General features: G+C 35.2%; 1 protein-coding gene across 1 annotated transcript in view; it reads left to right on the top strand.

Annotated features, from left to right (window-relative positions):
• Window positions 1–13705, top strand: part of LOC107699174 (Down syndrome cell adhesion molecule-like protein 1 homolog) — a 136912-nt gene that overhangs the window by 15985 nt on the left and 107222 nt on the right. The window contains exon 3 of the mRNA XM_016500367.1: window positions 2719–2865. Within this exon, the coding sequence (XP_016355853.1) occupies window positions 2719–2865 (147 nt within the window). The remainder of the gene's footprint in view (window positions 1–2718; window positions 2866–13705) is intronic.

The following is a 13705-nucleotide window of genomic DNA, read 5'->3' as shown; positions in this document are numbered from 1 at the left end:
TCTATCTATCTGTCTGTCTGTCTGTCTGTCTATCTGTCTGTCTGTCTATCTATCTATCTATCTGTCTGTCTGTCTGTCTGTCTGTCTATCTGTCCGTCTCTCTACCTGGCCCTGTCTCTCCTCTGTCTCTTCATCTGTCTGTTCGTTTGTCTGTCTATCTATATGTTTATCTATGTATCTGTCTATCTGTTTACCTGGGTCTTTTTTTCCATCTGTTTCTCCATCTTCTCCATCTTTTTGTCCGTCCATCTGTCTGTCTGTCTGTCTGTCTGTCTGTCTGTCTTCTATCTATCTATCTATATATCTATCTGTCTATCTATCTATCTGTCTGCCTGTCTGTCTGTCTGTCTGTCTGTCTTTTCTATGTCAGTGTATGAAACTAGCTATTCTGACCTAGACTTCCTTTGTGTTGGGTTTGGCGGGTTGGGTGGGATCCTTTGATTCAGTGTAGTGGGAAGCAGGTCATTGACAGGAGTATTAAGATGAACAGGGCTTTGAGTTAAATGTAGAAATGTGCCTAGTAGAAGCTATGCTATATTAACTATATCACCTCTTTAATCTTAAATGGTAGCATTTTTAATGGAGAGTGTCCTACAGCCTGTACTGAGTTTATCTAAAGTCAGCTTGAGGGTTAAACACAGACCTCGTGCGACGAGCCTGACAGGTGTACTGTGACAGACTCATTCTTCCTTTCTTTCAGCCCTTTGTTTCTTTGGCTGCTTGCCTCCTGATAGGTCATGCTAATTATTATTATTTTTTCACCATTACATTAATGAGCACTTTTCACCGCCTCATTCTTATTCAGTGTGGTTCTTTTCCCCTTTTTTAAATGTCTTGCATCATGAATAAGTAAATACAGTATTTGGTTTCTCTCCAGTTAATTATATAAACGATGGTGATACAGGACTCAGTCCTCCTGGTGTGCGCAAAAAGAGAAAGAGAGCACCAGCCCATGTGCCAGTCCGTTTCCAAGCAACCGATGAGTATAGTCAGGCATCAGTAACATTCTAATGATGCCGCACATGAAGACGGAGAGTCATTTGCCCATAAAAAATGCTATCTGCTATTGTTGTCGGCAAATCCGTCTGTGAATTTTACACATGCATTATTGAAGCCTTAGAGATGTTTTGGCTTGTTTACGCTCTTCCCACTGCTGTAAAACAACATTCCACAACCAGGTGTAGCACAATCCGAGTCGAGGTGAAAATAAAACTAGCTAATAGAGGGCCTGTTTGAGTTAGTTTATCTTTAGAAACTCAATAAGGCCCGAGCCTCGCAGTCAATCAATGACTGAATAAATGATTATTTATAGACTATGGAGTCCTGAGTGTAATAGGGAGTTCTATTGATTTGTTCTATTGATTCAAATCTCATCTGCATCAGTAAGAAGTTGGTTAGTTAACAGTGGGCAAATATACACAGCCTGTTTTAACTTACTTAAACATATTTCATTTGCATATTTTTATAAACCATTTAAATATGTAGAAAGAAATAAAGAAATATAATGACTGGACTCAACGATTCATGACTTAACCATCAGACAAGGACACTGATTCGCCTCGCTGTGGGTGACACTCTGGCACCTGACAGAAACCGTTATTAATGACCAAGGAAATTCACCCGCAAGCCAGGCGTTAATAGAGGTAGCAAGTGAAAGTGAGACAGGAGGGGGTGAGGAGCGTGGTTGTGGGTAATTGCCACGTTTCATGAATTCTTATGATCGGTCTCTTTTCTGATGGGGTGAAAAAGCTGCGTAGTTGAATTGGCCGCGAATCCAATTGCAATACCCACAGAGTTCTCTGAAAACATCCCCCGACTGTGTGATCAAATTTGCGGCGTCATGTTCGTGAATGAGATGCCCTTGCTCTGCGTCTTGCGTTACTTCCCCAAAGATACGAGGGAGAAATTAAAATCCATAAGTAAATAGATGTTGATGAAAGACACAAAGCAAATTGAGTCCCTGAAATTAAAATGAAATTCAGCGCCTCCTTTAATCTGCTCACGCTCCCTTGTCGCCCTTTACTGTAGGAGGATCTCCTTGCCCGTAAATAACACCTTCGTACCCTGCTCGGTTTGTGTGTTCTTTTCGTCTATTGATTTTTTCGTCCAGGTTCCGGTTGTCAGGTGCAGAGAGGGTCCCTTTAGCGGGGGCAAATGTTTCTGACAGCTCCAGGGGCTGTGTGGCGGCGTCTACTCATCGCCGTCTGCATGCATTGCCTGGGTGATTTTTAAAAAGGCCACTTCCTGAACACTTAAACACCTCTTGACAAAAAAGATTCAGTCTCCATCTCAGAATCTAGTAATATATGTTTAATAAAATTAATGCATTGGTCCCAGATCAGGTCTTTTTGAATGCACAAAAAAAGGGCACTCTTTTGGGAAAATACTATATATATTTTTCTCAAATATTAAATTGGTAGATTTTATATAATTATTAATGTTGTTGTTATTGTTGTGTCTTTATTTATTTAGTTTAAATTATTGTGTACAATTGACTGAATTACTATTCTTATTATAATTATTTTAAATGCATTACTATTGGGTTTGCCATTAATATAGCATTTGATACTGATGTTTGATATAATAAAATAAAATCTGTAAAAAAAATAAATGTATAATTTCAGATTCAAAATTTAGATTAAAATAATTACAATTATTTAATAATTAATTAATTAATTAATTTCAACCTCTGTTTTTCTTCTGGCTCATCTTGAACAGTGTTCAGGGAACCTTACACGGTTCGCGTGGCGGACCAAAGGTCCATGCGGGGCAACGTGGCCGTCTTCAAGTGCCTCATCCCCTCTGCTGTGCAGGAGTACGTCAGTGTGGTGTCCTGGGAAAAGGACACTGTCTCCATCGTCCCAGGTAAGACATACCTCACATGGTTGGGCTGTTAAAGTAACCACAGATTTGAAATCTGTTATGTTTTCATACATTTTGGATGTGCAGTAGATCCTAATTAAGTAAAGGAAGCCTTGTTGCACCTGCAGTTTACAGTTTATGGGAAGGTCATTCTGGTTTCAAAGTGTGGAAAACAACGGGTGTCATTCGGGAGTACAAAATAGGATCCGGTCAGCAACCTTAGGCATACGTAAACATTGTTAAATATTTTATCATATTTAAATCTATTCTGCACAATTCAGCACAGGAAATGCTAAAAATGCCAAGTTCCATATGGTTAGAAGCTGTATGGAAAGCCTGCAATTCAAAGGTTGCAGAAACTCTGAAATAAATTGATCCGCTTTGCACTGTTCTGTGGATTGTACATTTCACTTGGCAGTTTCGCAAGTTGCACAGTAGCTTTTTTCTCTCAGAATAATACTTTGTAAATTATAATGATTGTATAATCTAAATATATTTTATGTTGTAGAATTTTAAGCTTGAAATGTTGGCAACCCTCTCACTGGCTGCATAAGGAAGTTTGTGTGTAAAAAAATTGACAGTTACAATATAGACAGTATACATGGAATGTATTGAAATGAGAATGTAGATTCACACATTCGTATATCAGTATGTTGGTAGTTCATCGCTCAGGTGAAAACAAATACTTTGCTAAAATAAGTAGGCCTAATCTCTGAAATAGATTTTGGACTTTACAATTAAAGTTTACATTTGTGTTTTTTCATTGAACATTCATCTGAGGTGTTAAAATGAAAATGAAAGCCCCTCTTTTTGATTTTAGCCTTACACTAATATTCTCAATATGGTCTTGAGGAACTCTTTTAATCAGTCCTAATTCATTTTGGCCTCAATATCTCCCATTGTGTCTGGATGGAGTGGAAACCACAAAAATAGGACAATTCAATAAAATGGAGCTGAATAAAGACACGTAATGCCCTGTCAGCACGGATGATTCTCACTCATTCCCAATATAATCTAACATGGTATGCGTGCAGCACAAAGATTTTCATGTGGGTAATGTCCATGGACGTTTGGGTGAGAATGACTAACATGGTTGCAAATTCAGCCTACTTTAAGCTATGCCTCAGTATGTCTAACTAGATTGGGACCAGATGTTGGTTCGTAGTTACTGACAAACATATTTCACATAAATTACATGGGGGAAAAACAGTTTGATCTTACATTAACTTAAAAACTAGCTACTTTTCATGCTAGGTTTTATGTCCGAGGACGGTTTATGTAACATATCTAATTGTTAGATATTTTTAGGATTTCTGCCTCTAGTGTAGCGTTATTTTGTATATTTTTTGTACCATTATAGTATGTATTCATATTTTAAATTAGCTTTTATTTTTTTGTATTTTTCAATTTTTGTTTTAATTTAAATGTTTGTCTACTTGTTTTCTTTTAATTAGCACAGGTTTTGTGGGCATCGTTTATCTGAACTTATATACCTCCGTTTTTAAATGAAAAATAAGCATTATTTGTGTTATGGCAATGTTTACTCAAAAACTGAGGTGCATAAGTTCAGATCAACGAGGCCTACGATCAATTAGTTCCAAAAATAAATACAAAACCTGTGCTAACTGAAAGACAACAAGTTGCTAAAAAATATTGAATCCAATATTTGGTAATTATATAGCATAACAAGAAATGTATAAACATATTTTGTCAATTTTTTGCAAGTGTAACAAAGTTGAAAAAGGATTTTAAAAAAGAGTACAAAAACATAGTTTTTCTTTCTTTCTTTCTTTCTTTCTTTCTTTCTTTTGTTTTCTTTTAATTAGCACAGGTTTTGTGGGCATCGTTTATCTGAACTTATATACCTCCGTTTTTAAATGAAAAATAAGCATTATTTGTGTTATGGCAATGTTTACTCAAAAACTGAGGTGCATAAGTTCAGATCAACGAGGCCTACGATCAATTAGTTCCAAAAATAAATACAAAACCTGTGCTAACTGAAAGACAACAAGTTGCTAAAAAATATTGAATCCAATATTTGGTAATTATATAGCATAACAAGAAATGTATAAACATATTTTGTCAATTTTTTGCAAGTGTAACAAAGTTGAAAAAGGATTTTAAAAAAGAGTACAAAAACATAGTTTTTCTTTCTTTCTTTCTTTCTTTCTTTCTTTCTTTCTTTCTTTCTTTCTTTCTTTCTTTCTTTCTTTCTTTCTTTCTTTCTTTCTTTCTTTCTTTCTTTCTTTCTTTCTTTCTTTCTTTCTTTCTTTCTTTCTTTCTTTCTTTCTTTCTTTCTTTCTTTCTTTCTTTCTTTCTTTCTTTCTTCTTTTCATTTTAGTCCAATGCGATACCATTAACTATAGCATTTTCAGGAAAAAGAAAACCCTCTCTGGGTCAAAATGACCAGAACACAACATAGAGTTTACATTTTAATAATTTTGCTATGTGCTTTTGTCATTCTTATTAGTTAATTTTAACATTATTGTAAGTTTAGGTTTGTAAACTATCATTTATAATTAATTTCAGCTTTATTTCAATTACAAAAAAATATATATTTTTAATAGTTAGGTTTAGTTAACAATAGCAGCACTGCTCTAATGCTTTCATAAAAATAAATAGGACACTAAAGTATATCGTAATCCTGAAAAGTTCTTCCTTTCAGGGGGTTCAACACTTAATTAGGTTGTTCAGACCTCCCAAATAACTCCCACCCTCTATATGTGTGTATGTTTGTGTGATAAATCCAATCTGGTAGTGGACAAATGCTTTTCCACTTTATCAAATTCCCTCTAAAGGCAACAAACTGATTCTGCCAAGAGTGCTTTGTGTGTGCGTTCAAACAAGGTAGCAGTTTTCTTGAGTAGCGGACTTCCTAGCTCAAGTGGCGGAGTGTTTGTGTACGTTTGTGTGAACCCTGACCTTGTAGTTGATTGGAAAATCAATAGGTGCTGCTTACACCGGCCAAGTCAGATGGAATCAGTGATTAGAGTCTCTCTCTTTCTCTCTTTGCTCAGTTCATCTTTCTCAATGGAGGTGTGCATCTCCCTGCCCTTCACACTGGAGCGCTCATTGATCCGCTTTAGCCGCTGTGTCAATGTGTATCAGTATAAGGGGTCTAGAGGTTTCCAGCAAGTATCGATTGATTACATGCTTGGATTCCCCTGTCTCTTGTCACAGATGTGGACGTGTGAGTGGTCATCCGACGATACGGGGGATTGTGGAAAAACATCCATAGGGATGTACACCTTGGCGGCGTGTGTGTTTGTGCGATTCCAGGCCAGCGCGTTAGTTGTTTTCTCCTCTATCTGTTGTGTTGTTGCTGACCATGACTTCGAGCTTAATTGATTAAGCAGTCACTTTAATGGATTAACAGAAGGTCACACTTCCAGCTTTAGCAAACTGACTCTTACACTCTTCGCTTAAAGATTACCCAGCACATCAATCGAGCTAAAAAATTCAAATGATCTGCTTTAACATGAGCAAAGCTAACCCTCTGGTTTATCTTGATAAACGTAATAGACTTTAATTACATCGCTACATCACTTGTTGTATTGCTCAACTGTAAGTCGCTTGGGATAAAAGCCTCTGCCAAATGAATAAATGTAAATTTAAATGTAAATTATGTTATGTGGAATAAAGGATGGCTGCTTAAAAGGCTTATTTTTACAATGTAATGAAAGTGAATGTTGACTAGTGTCATCAAGCTCAAAAAGATTAAAAAGAAAAACATCATTATATATTTCAGCAAATCAACATATTAGAATGATTTCTGAAGGATCGTGTGACACTGAAGACTGGAGTAATGATGCTGAAAATGTAGCTTTGACATCACATAAATTACACTTTAAAATATATTCAAATAGATAACAGTTGTTTTAAATTGTAAAAATAATTCACAATATTAATTTTATTTTTGATCAAATGAATGCAGCCTTGGTGAGCATAAAACATCTTACCATCCTCAAACTTTTGAACAGTAAAACATGTTATCTGAAATAAGAATCTGAGAAACCTAAACCTGACACAAACCCCATTGGGTTCAGATCAGGAGCTAGAGCTTTATTGGAGAGCGCTTGGTTAAGAGTACCAAGGTGTTACCATGGCAAATGTCTAAAAGAAAGAGAAACTGGTAACACAATGGTACGTTTTATCAATGGTGTGATAGTGGTAGGGTTCACTTGTATGCGTAGGAGGGCCATAGAGAGTGTGCGTATGTGTGTGTGTGTGTGTGTGTGAAGCAGTAAGCTGATTTCTGCTGTGTGACTCATGTTTAAGATGGCAAGATGTGTAAGAGGATCAGAGAGAGTGTTGAGGAGTTAGAGCAGGATTTACAGGTTCAATTACACTGCCTGTCATTAGCCTACCCTTGTTTTAACTAGGAATTTAAATAAATAAATAGATGATGATGATGATGATAATAATAATGAAAAAGGTACACCAGGCCAACATGCATGTTTTCCTCACCACCATCTCAGTTTGGCCCATAGACTTCTATTGTTCCTAAATAAAGCCAACTATTATTATTATAGAGTAACCTTAAACTAAACCCTGACTTTAATGTGAATTCATTGTTGAAATTCTTTCTTGTATTAAAATTGAATGTTCAACATTTCATTCTGAGATGCAGCTGCCACAGAAATTACACACTTCACTTTTGACCCTAAAATACAGCTGGCTTTTATAGATGTGAAAAAAAGTAGTCTCCTTATGATTCTTTTTTTTTTCTCCCTCTCTCTCTCTATATCTCTCTCTCTCTCTCTCTCTCTCTCTCTCTCTCTCCTTTTCTAGATTTAAAGGAATAGTTCACCCAAAATGAAAATTTGCTCAGGCTATCCAAGATGTAGAATCACCAATGGATCCTCTGCAGTAAATGGGTGCCATCAGAATGAGGAAAAAAAAATGATAGAAAACATCACAATAATCCACAAGTAATCCACACAACTCTAGGCCATCAATTACCAACTTGTGAAGCAAAAAGCTATGTGTTTGTATGAAAGAAAACCATCATTAACATCAAACCATTGCTTCTGGCTAAAATATGTGTCCTCTATACATAGTATTGCTTTCTTCACTGAAAAAAAATCTTGTCTGAATAAGAAGAGAAATATGCACGGATCAAGCACTGTTTACAAGCAAAACATATTCCAGAACAAATGGCAGTGTATTTTGATGTGAAAAGACAGCAGGGAATGGACTTTTTCACTGGAGAAAGCATTTTTATTGAATATGGACTTGTATTTTGGCCAGAACACATGCTTTTCTCTTGACAAGACATTCACTGATAGACTAGAGTCGTGTGGATTATTTGTGGATTATTGTGATGTTTTTATCAGCTGTTTGGACTCTCATTCTGACGGCACCCATTCACTGTAGAGGATACATTGGGGAGCAAGTGATGTAATGCTACATTTCTTAAAATCTGTTCCAATCATGAAACAAATTAATTTATAACTTAGATGGCCTGAGGGTGAGTAAAATAGCAGCATTTTTTTTTTTTTTGGGGTGCACTATTCCTTAAGTAACGTCTGGATACATTTTCATTGCTAGGTTAGACATACTGACAAATGAAGTAATGTGTGGTTGATCTTGGGGTCTCCCTCCAATTCAGTCCTTTTGAATGTGTCATTTAGCCATTTTGCTATTTCCCATTGATGACGCTGGGATGAGATTCATAACATCCAGGCAATTCCCTGTGCGAATTTAATAAAATGCAAAAAAAGATGGAGGGATGCTAAATTATTGATTTGAAATGGAACAGAAATAAAGAAATAAGCACGTCAGCATGTGCGATGTGGAATCATTATGCTGATAGGACTATTTATATGAAAGGTGAGGAAAAACTGCATCTTGTTTGCAGTAAATCTCAAATAGTGGTGCAGTTTATGAGTGTGAGCGTGGATGTGTGTGGTTATAGTTCTATATCAGCCTGACACCTCAAGGAAAACTAAGCAAAACTGGAATAATGGGCAAAAATCTCTCATCTTTTAAAATACTTTTAGCAATAAAATGAAGTCCATGCTCTTGTTCAACGGTCTCACTTCCTTCCCGGTACATTGTTAGTTGTGTGATTCCACTCAATATACTTTTTCCTTTACAATCCAGTAAAAGACACATTGCTGTAATCTGTAATAATCAAGCTCTCCACTTTCAGTCACCCTTTGTCCTCCTTTTCTTGTCCTCTGTTAGTTTAGCATTACTGGTGTATTCCAGCAGCAGATATTTTGCACATTCACAGTACACTACATTACCATATATACACTATTAAACTCTATGAGTGACAGAAAGTGACCGTGCTGCTGCTCTCTCAAGTGTCAATATTTGACTACCTGATAAGTACAAGACTGTAGCACTTGGACACATATACACAGACTGTGAGAGAATGACTAATCTGGTGAATATAAGAAAAGGTGAATATTTTAAGGTCTGTTTCAATATAATGAAAGTAAATGAGGAATGGGTCTGTCAAGGTTCAAAAACATCATACAAGTGGTCGGTATATGCTATATCCCAAGTCTTCTGAAGTCATATGATAGCTTTTTGTGAGAAACAGACTGAATATTAAATTGTTACTTAGTGATAATCTGACCAGATCACTGAATCAGTGATTTGACCTTCAGAGAGTTTGATTACGTCTTTAATTGATTACGTCTTTAATTGATTTTTTCCGTACATTTCTGCCATATGTACATGAACTGACAGTCACCACTGATAAGCTACCACTAAACATTGTTGAAACTTAATTTGCTGTAAAGTTGCTTTGCAACGATTTGTATCATGAAAAGCGCTATACAAATAAACGTGTATTGAATTGAATTGAATTGAATTGAACTTCAGAATGAATCTTTTAGACCCATTTCGTGAACTGGATCAGCAGGATTTTTTAAAAAGAATGACTTTATCTCTGTGTCGAGATTTTAAGTGAATAACAACTTAAAATTCTGTCATCAGTTACTCACCCTCATGCTGTTCTAAACCCATAACACTTGGATTAAACCGTTCACTTCGTTTGGATTCATTTTATGAGCTTTTTATGAACATTTTGATGCATCGAAGTTTTGGTTGTGTAGACTTTCAATGGAGCGACAGAAATCTTGCAGGTTTCATTAAATATAAAATAATTTGTGTTTTGAAGAAGAACAAAAGACTTATGGGTTTGGAACAACATCAGGGTGAATAAATGATGATAGAATTTTCATCTTTGGGTGAACTACCCCTTCTCTTCACAAAAGGTATTACCTGACTTCTGAAGACGTGGAATATTGCATATGACTTTTGAATGAACTACTTTTATTATACTTTTTGTCATTTTTTTCTCGCCATTCACTTTCATTAATTATTGAAAACAGTAGCCTGGATATTCTTCAAAAATTCACCTCCTTGAAAGGAAATCATAAAGGTTTGGGACAACATAAGGGTGAGTTAAAAAAAAATAAAACAATAATAATTTTTGGTTGGACTATTGCCTTAAAGTGTTCCTTTTTGCCATTGGTGTTAGTTTGTCTGGAATAGTGTGAAATGTACGTGTACGTGTGTTTGTGTGTGTGTGTGTGTGTGTGTGTGTGTGTGTGTGCATGAGTTTTCATCAGGCAGTTTTGTTCAGATCCTTCTCCACCTCTTCTGTAAGCCCAACACAGTGTGAGTTTTACCTTATCTCCATGGCAACGAGTATGAAACGACGGTCGGAATGAGGAAGGTGTGAGGATGCATCACAGTGTGATTTTTTTTTTTTTTTTTTATTAGCGTACCACCACGGCGCCAGACACATGTACAGTCCAGTGCTTTCACAGTTATGCGCATGCCACAAACACATTCCGAATGGCTGACAGATTTTCTGCTGAGAGGGGCATAAACTCCAACCTGGACAGACTTCCCTGAACCAAACACTTCTGCAGAGAAAGCTCAGAGGAAAAACACTGAATTAAATTTAATGACATTTAGAGGAGGAAGTGAATAGACCTGTGTTCAGGTTATTTTTGAACAAGTTAAACTGGACTGTGTCTGTTAGAGAAGTTAAGATGCTTCTGGGTTTATGCAATTATAAGCATTGATTCATACCAGCACTATATTACACCAGTGTCACGTTATTATTATCAATATACTATTTTAATGCTTGTTAATATTTTGAATTAGCTATTAATATTTTTTTAAATTCAATTTGTTTCAGTTAATATTTATTTCAAGTAACATAATTGTATTTTATGGCTCAGTTTTAGTTTTAGTTAACTATAATAACCCTGGTTGATATAATTTTAATGTATTTTCCTTTCAGTTTTAGTTTTAGTAATTTTAATTTTAATACTTCCGCTTATTTATTTCAGTTAGTTGCCAGGAAAACATTTCTAATTTTCATTTAGATTTAGATTTTTCATGTAATATTTAATATTTTTTCAGCTTTATTTCAAGTACAGAAGATTTTTAATACCAATTCTAAATATATATATATATATATATATACAGGTGCATCTCAAGATGTTGGAGAAGATGTTTGAGTCAATGGGAGCCAAACAGGTAAGTGAAATATGAAGTTATTACCGGCCTTTTAAGCTTTTTTTTTAAGCTGTCTACAGATATAGCACTTTACAAAAACGTTCTGTGGTGGTACCGTATTGGCCCGAATATAAGACGACCCTGATTATAAGACGACACCCCTTTTTCCAGATGTACCTTTTGGAAAAAGGCTTTTTAAAAACCAAATCTTGTTTTTTCTCAGTAAAACACATTTTGTCTTCAATTATTTTCATATTGCATATTTTTCCTATTTTAATTTTTGTTTTGAAAGTATGGTAAAAACTGGTAAAATGTACCAACAATCACATTTTAAAAATATACACTTATACCATAAAAAACAAACAAAAAAAAAAACAGGTAGCCCATCTGAATTAGGACATTTAGGCTATCCATCTAATAGTAGCCTACCAAAATCTTATTAACAGTAGAAGTTAAATCTTACTGTAGTCTTAAAATATGGGTACTGTCTTGCGTTTTAAAATCACAAAGAGAGTTTGGTCCCATCAGGCTAACACAATAGTCACGACTCATGCAGCTGTAAGGTTTTCTGCTTCTTTTGTTTTTTTCTCACGATATTTACAACACGCATTACATTGCGTATTTCATGGCACACTCGTTTTATGCGTATTTGGCGCCACCTATTGTTGTGGGTGTATTATTGACATGTCAAAGTCTAGACCCTGAATATAAGACGACCGCGTTTTTTCAGATGTATTTCCAAGAAAAAAACATCGTCTTATATTCGGGTCAATACGGTAATACACGAGTTTCACAATTTGAGTTGAATTACTGAAATAAATGAACTTTTCCACGACATTCTAATTTATTGAGATGCACCTGTATATATATGTATGTGTGTGTGTGTGTGTTTTTGTTAACAATAATATTGCATTTCACCCAAACATAAACAAAAATATTTATTAATTAATTAATTAATTCATTCATTCATTCATTCATTCATTCATTCATTCATTCGATCATTCATGTTAAACCCAAAAAGAAGATGTTTAGCAGAATGTCCACGCTGTTCTTTTCCCATTCAGTTAAAGTGAATAGGGACCGGGGCTGTTGACCACCAAAAATGACTTAAAACTACCATTAAAGTGATCCATATGACTCATGCACTATTTCACAAGTCCTCTGAAGCTCATATGGAATGCTTTTATAGCACTGTCCCCAATTTTCATTGTATAGAAAAGTTTAAGTTCTATTAAAAGTTAGACCTGTCAGCTATTGATGGTAACGTGAATTCACATTGTTCCAGGAACCCGTTAATGATCAAACGTCACCTCATATGTGTGTATGCTAGTGTGTAGCATTTCAGTGTGTGCCTGTACATTGTAATGTGTGTTTGTGTGTGAGAGAAGTTGGTCATGTCCTAACATGCCCGTCACGAGTTTCAATAATACACACACACTCATGCATTATGGAAAAGCTTTATACAAATTGTCCTCTAAAGTGGGACTGAAAAATAAATCAATAGTCTGAGCAGTGAATGGAGTGTATGGGGTTTTATTTGGAGGTGCTGAAGGAGCGTGTGACGGATGAGGGAAGAGGGGACTGAACTCCAGTGGGGACTCACTCGCTGAAGATGAATTACACCACACTGATTCGACTGGACATTTCTGTCCTACACTGCCTTTCTCCAGTCACATTTATTTTGTCACTGTTCAAAATGTACACTGATTTGTTCGGCCTTTTTGCCACTTTTTATAGGCACTAACAAAAATATTTCATAGTATTACAATGGATTTTTGGACATGGCATTGTGGTAATGCTATATTTTTTTTGACATTTATCATGGAAATATCAGGGTGTTCTTTGAATTATCTTGAGTTCCTTGCATATTCATGGCATATGAAAATGGTAATAATACTGTTACTAGTCCACAACTTCATAAGTAGTTTGACCACATGTGGTATGGAAGTTAACATTTATTTATTTATTTAATTATTTATTTATCAATAGATTGATTAAAGCTGAAGATTGAATCTATAGAGTTCTGCAATACAAAAGAAAGGTTTGAATTCACACATTTTTGCCAGATAGATAGATATCTACCCCAATTGTAAGTCGCTTTGGATAAAAGCGTCTGCTAAATGACTAAATGTAAAATGTAAATGTAAAATGTAAATGTAGATAGATAGATAGATAGATAGACAGATAGATAGATAGATAGATAGATAGATAGATAGATAGATAGATGGATCAACAGACATACAGATAGATAGAGCTGCATACCCACAAAAAAAATATGTATAATTATCTGTTTTATTTCAAATGTATTATTATTATTATTATTATTATTATTATTATTATTATTATTATTATT

The sequence above is a fragment of the Sinocyclocheilus anshuiensis genome, unplaced genomic scaffold (assembly GCF_001515605.1).
Source record: "Sinocyclocheilus anshuiensis isolate Anshui unplaced genomic scaffold, SAMN03320099.WGS_v1.1 scaffold374, whole genome shotgun sequence".
Taxonomy (NCBI): Eukaryota; Metazoa; Chordata; class Actinopteri; order Cypriniformes; family Cyprinidae; genus Sinocyclocheilus; species Sinocyclocheilus anshuiensis.
This window is presented reverse-complemented; position numbering and strand designations above follow the sequence as displayed.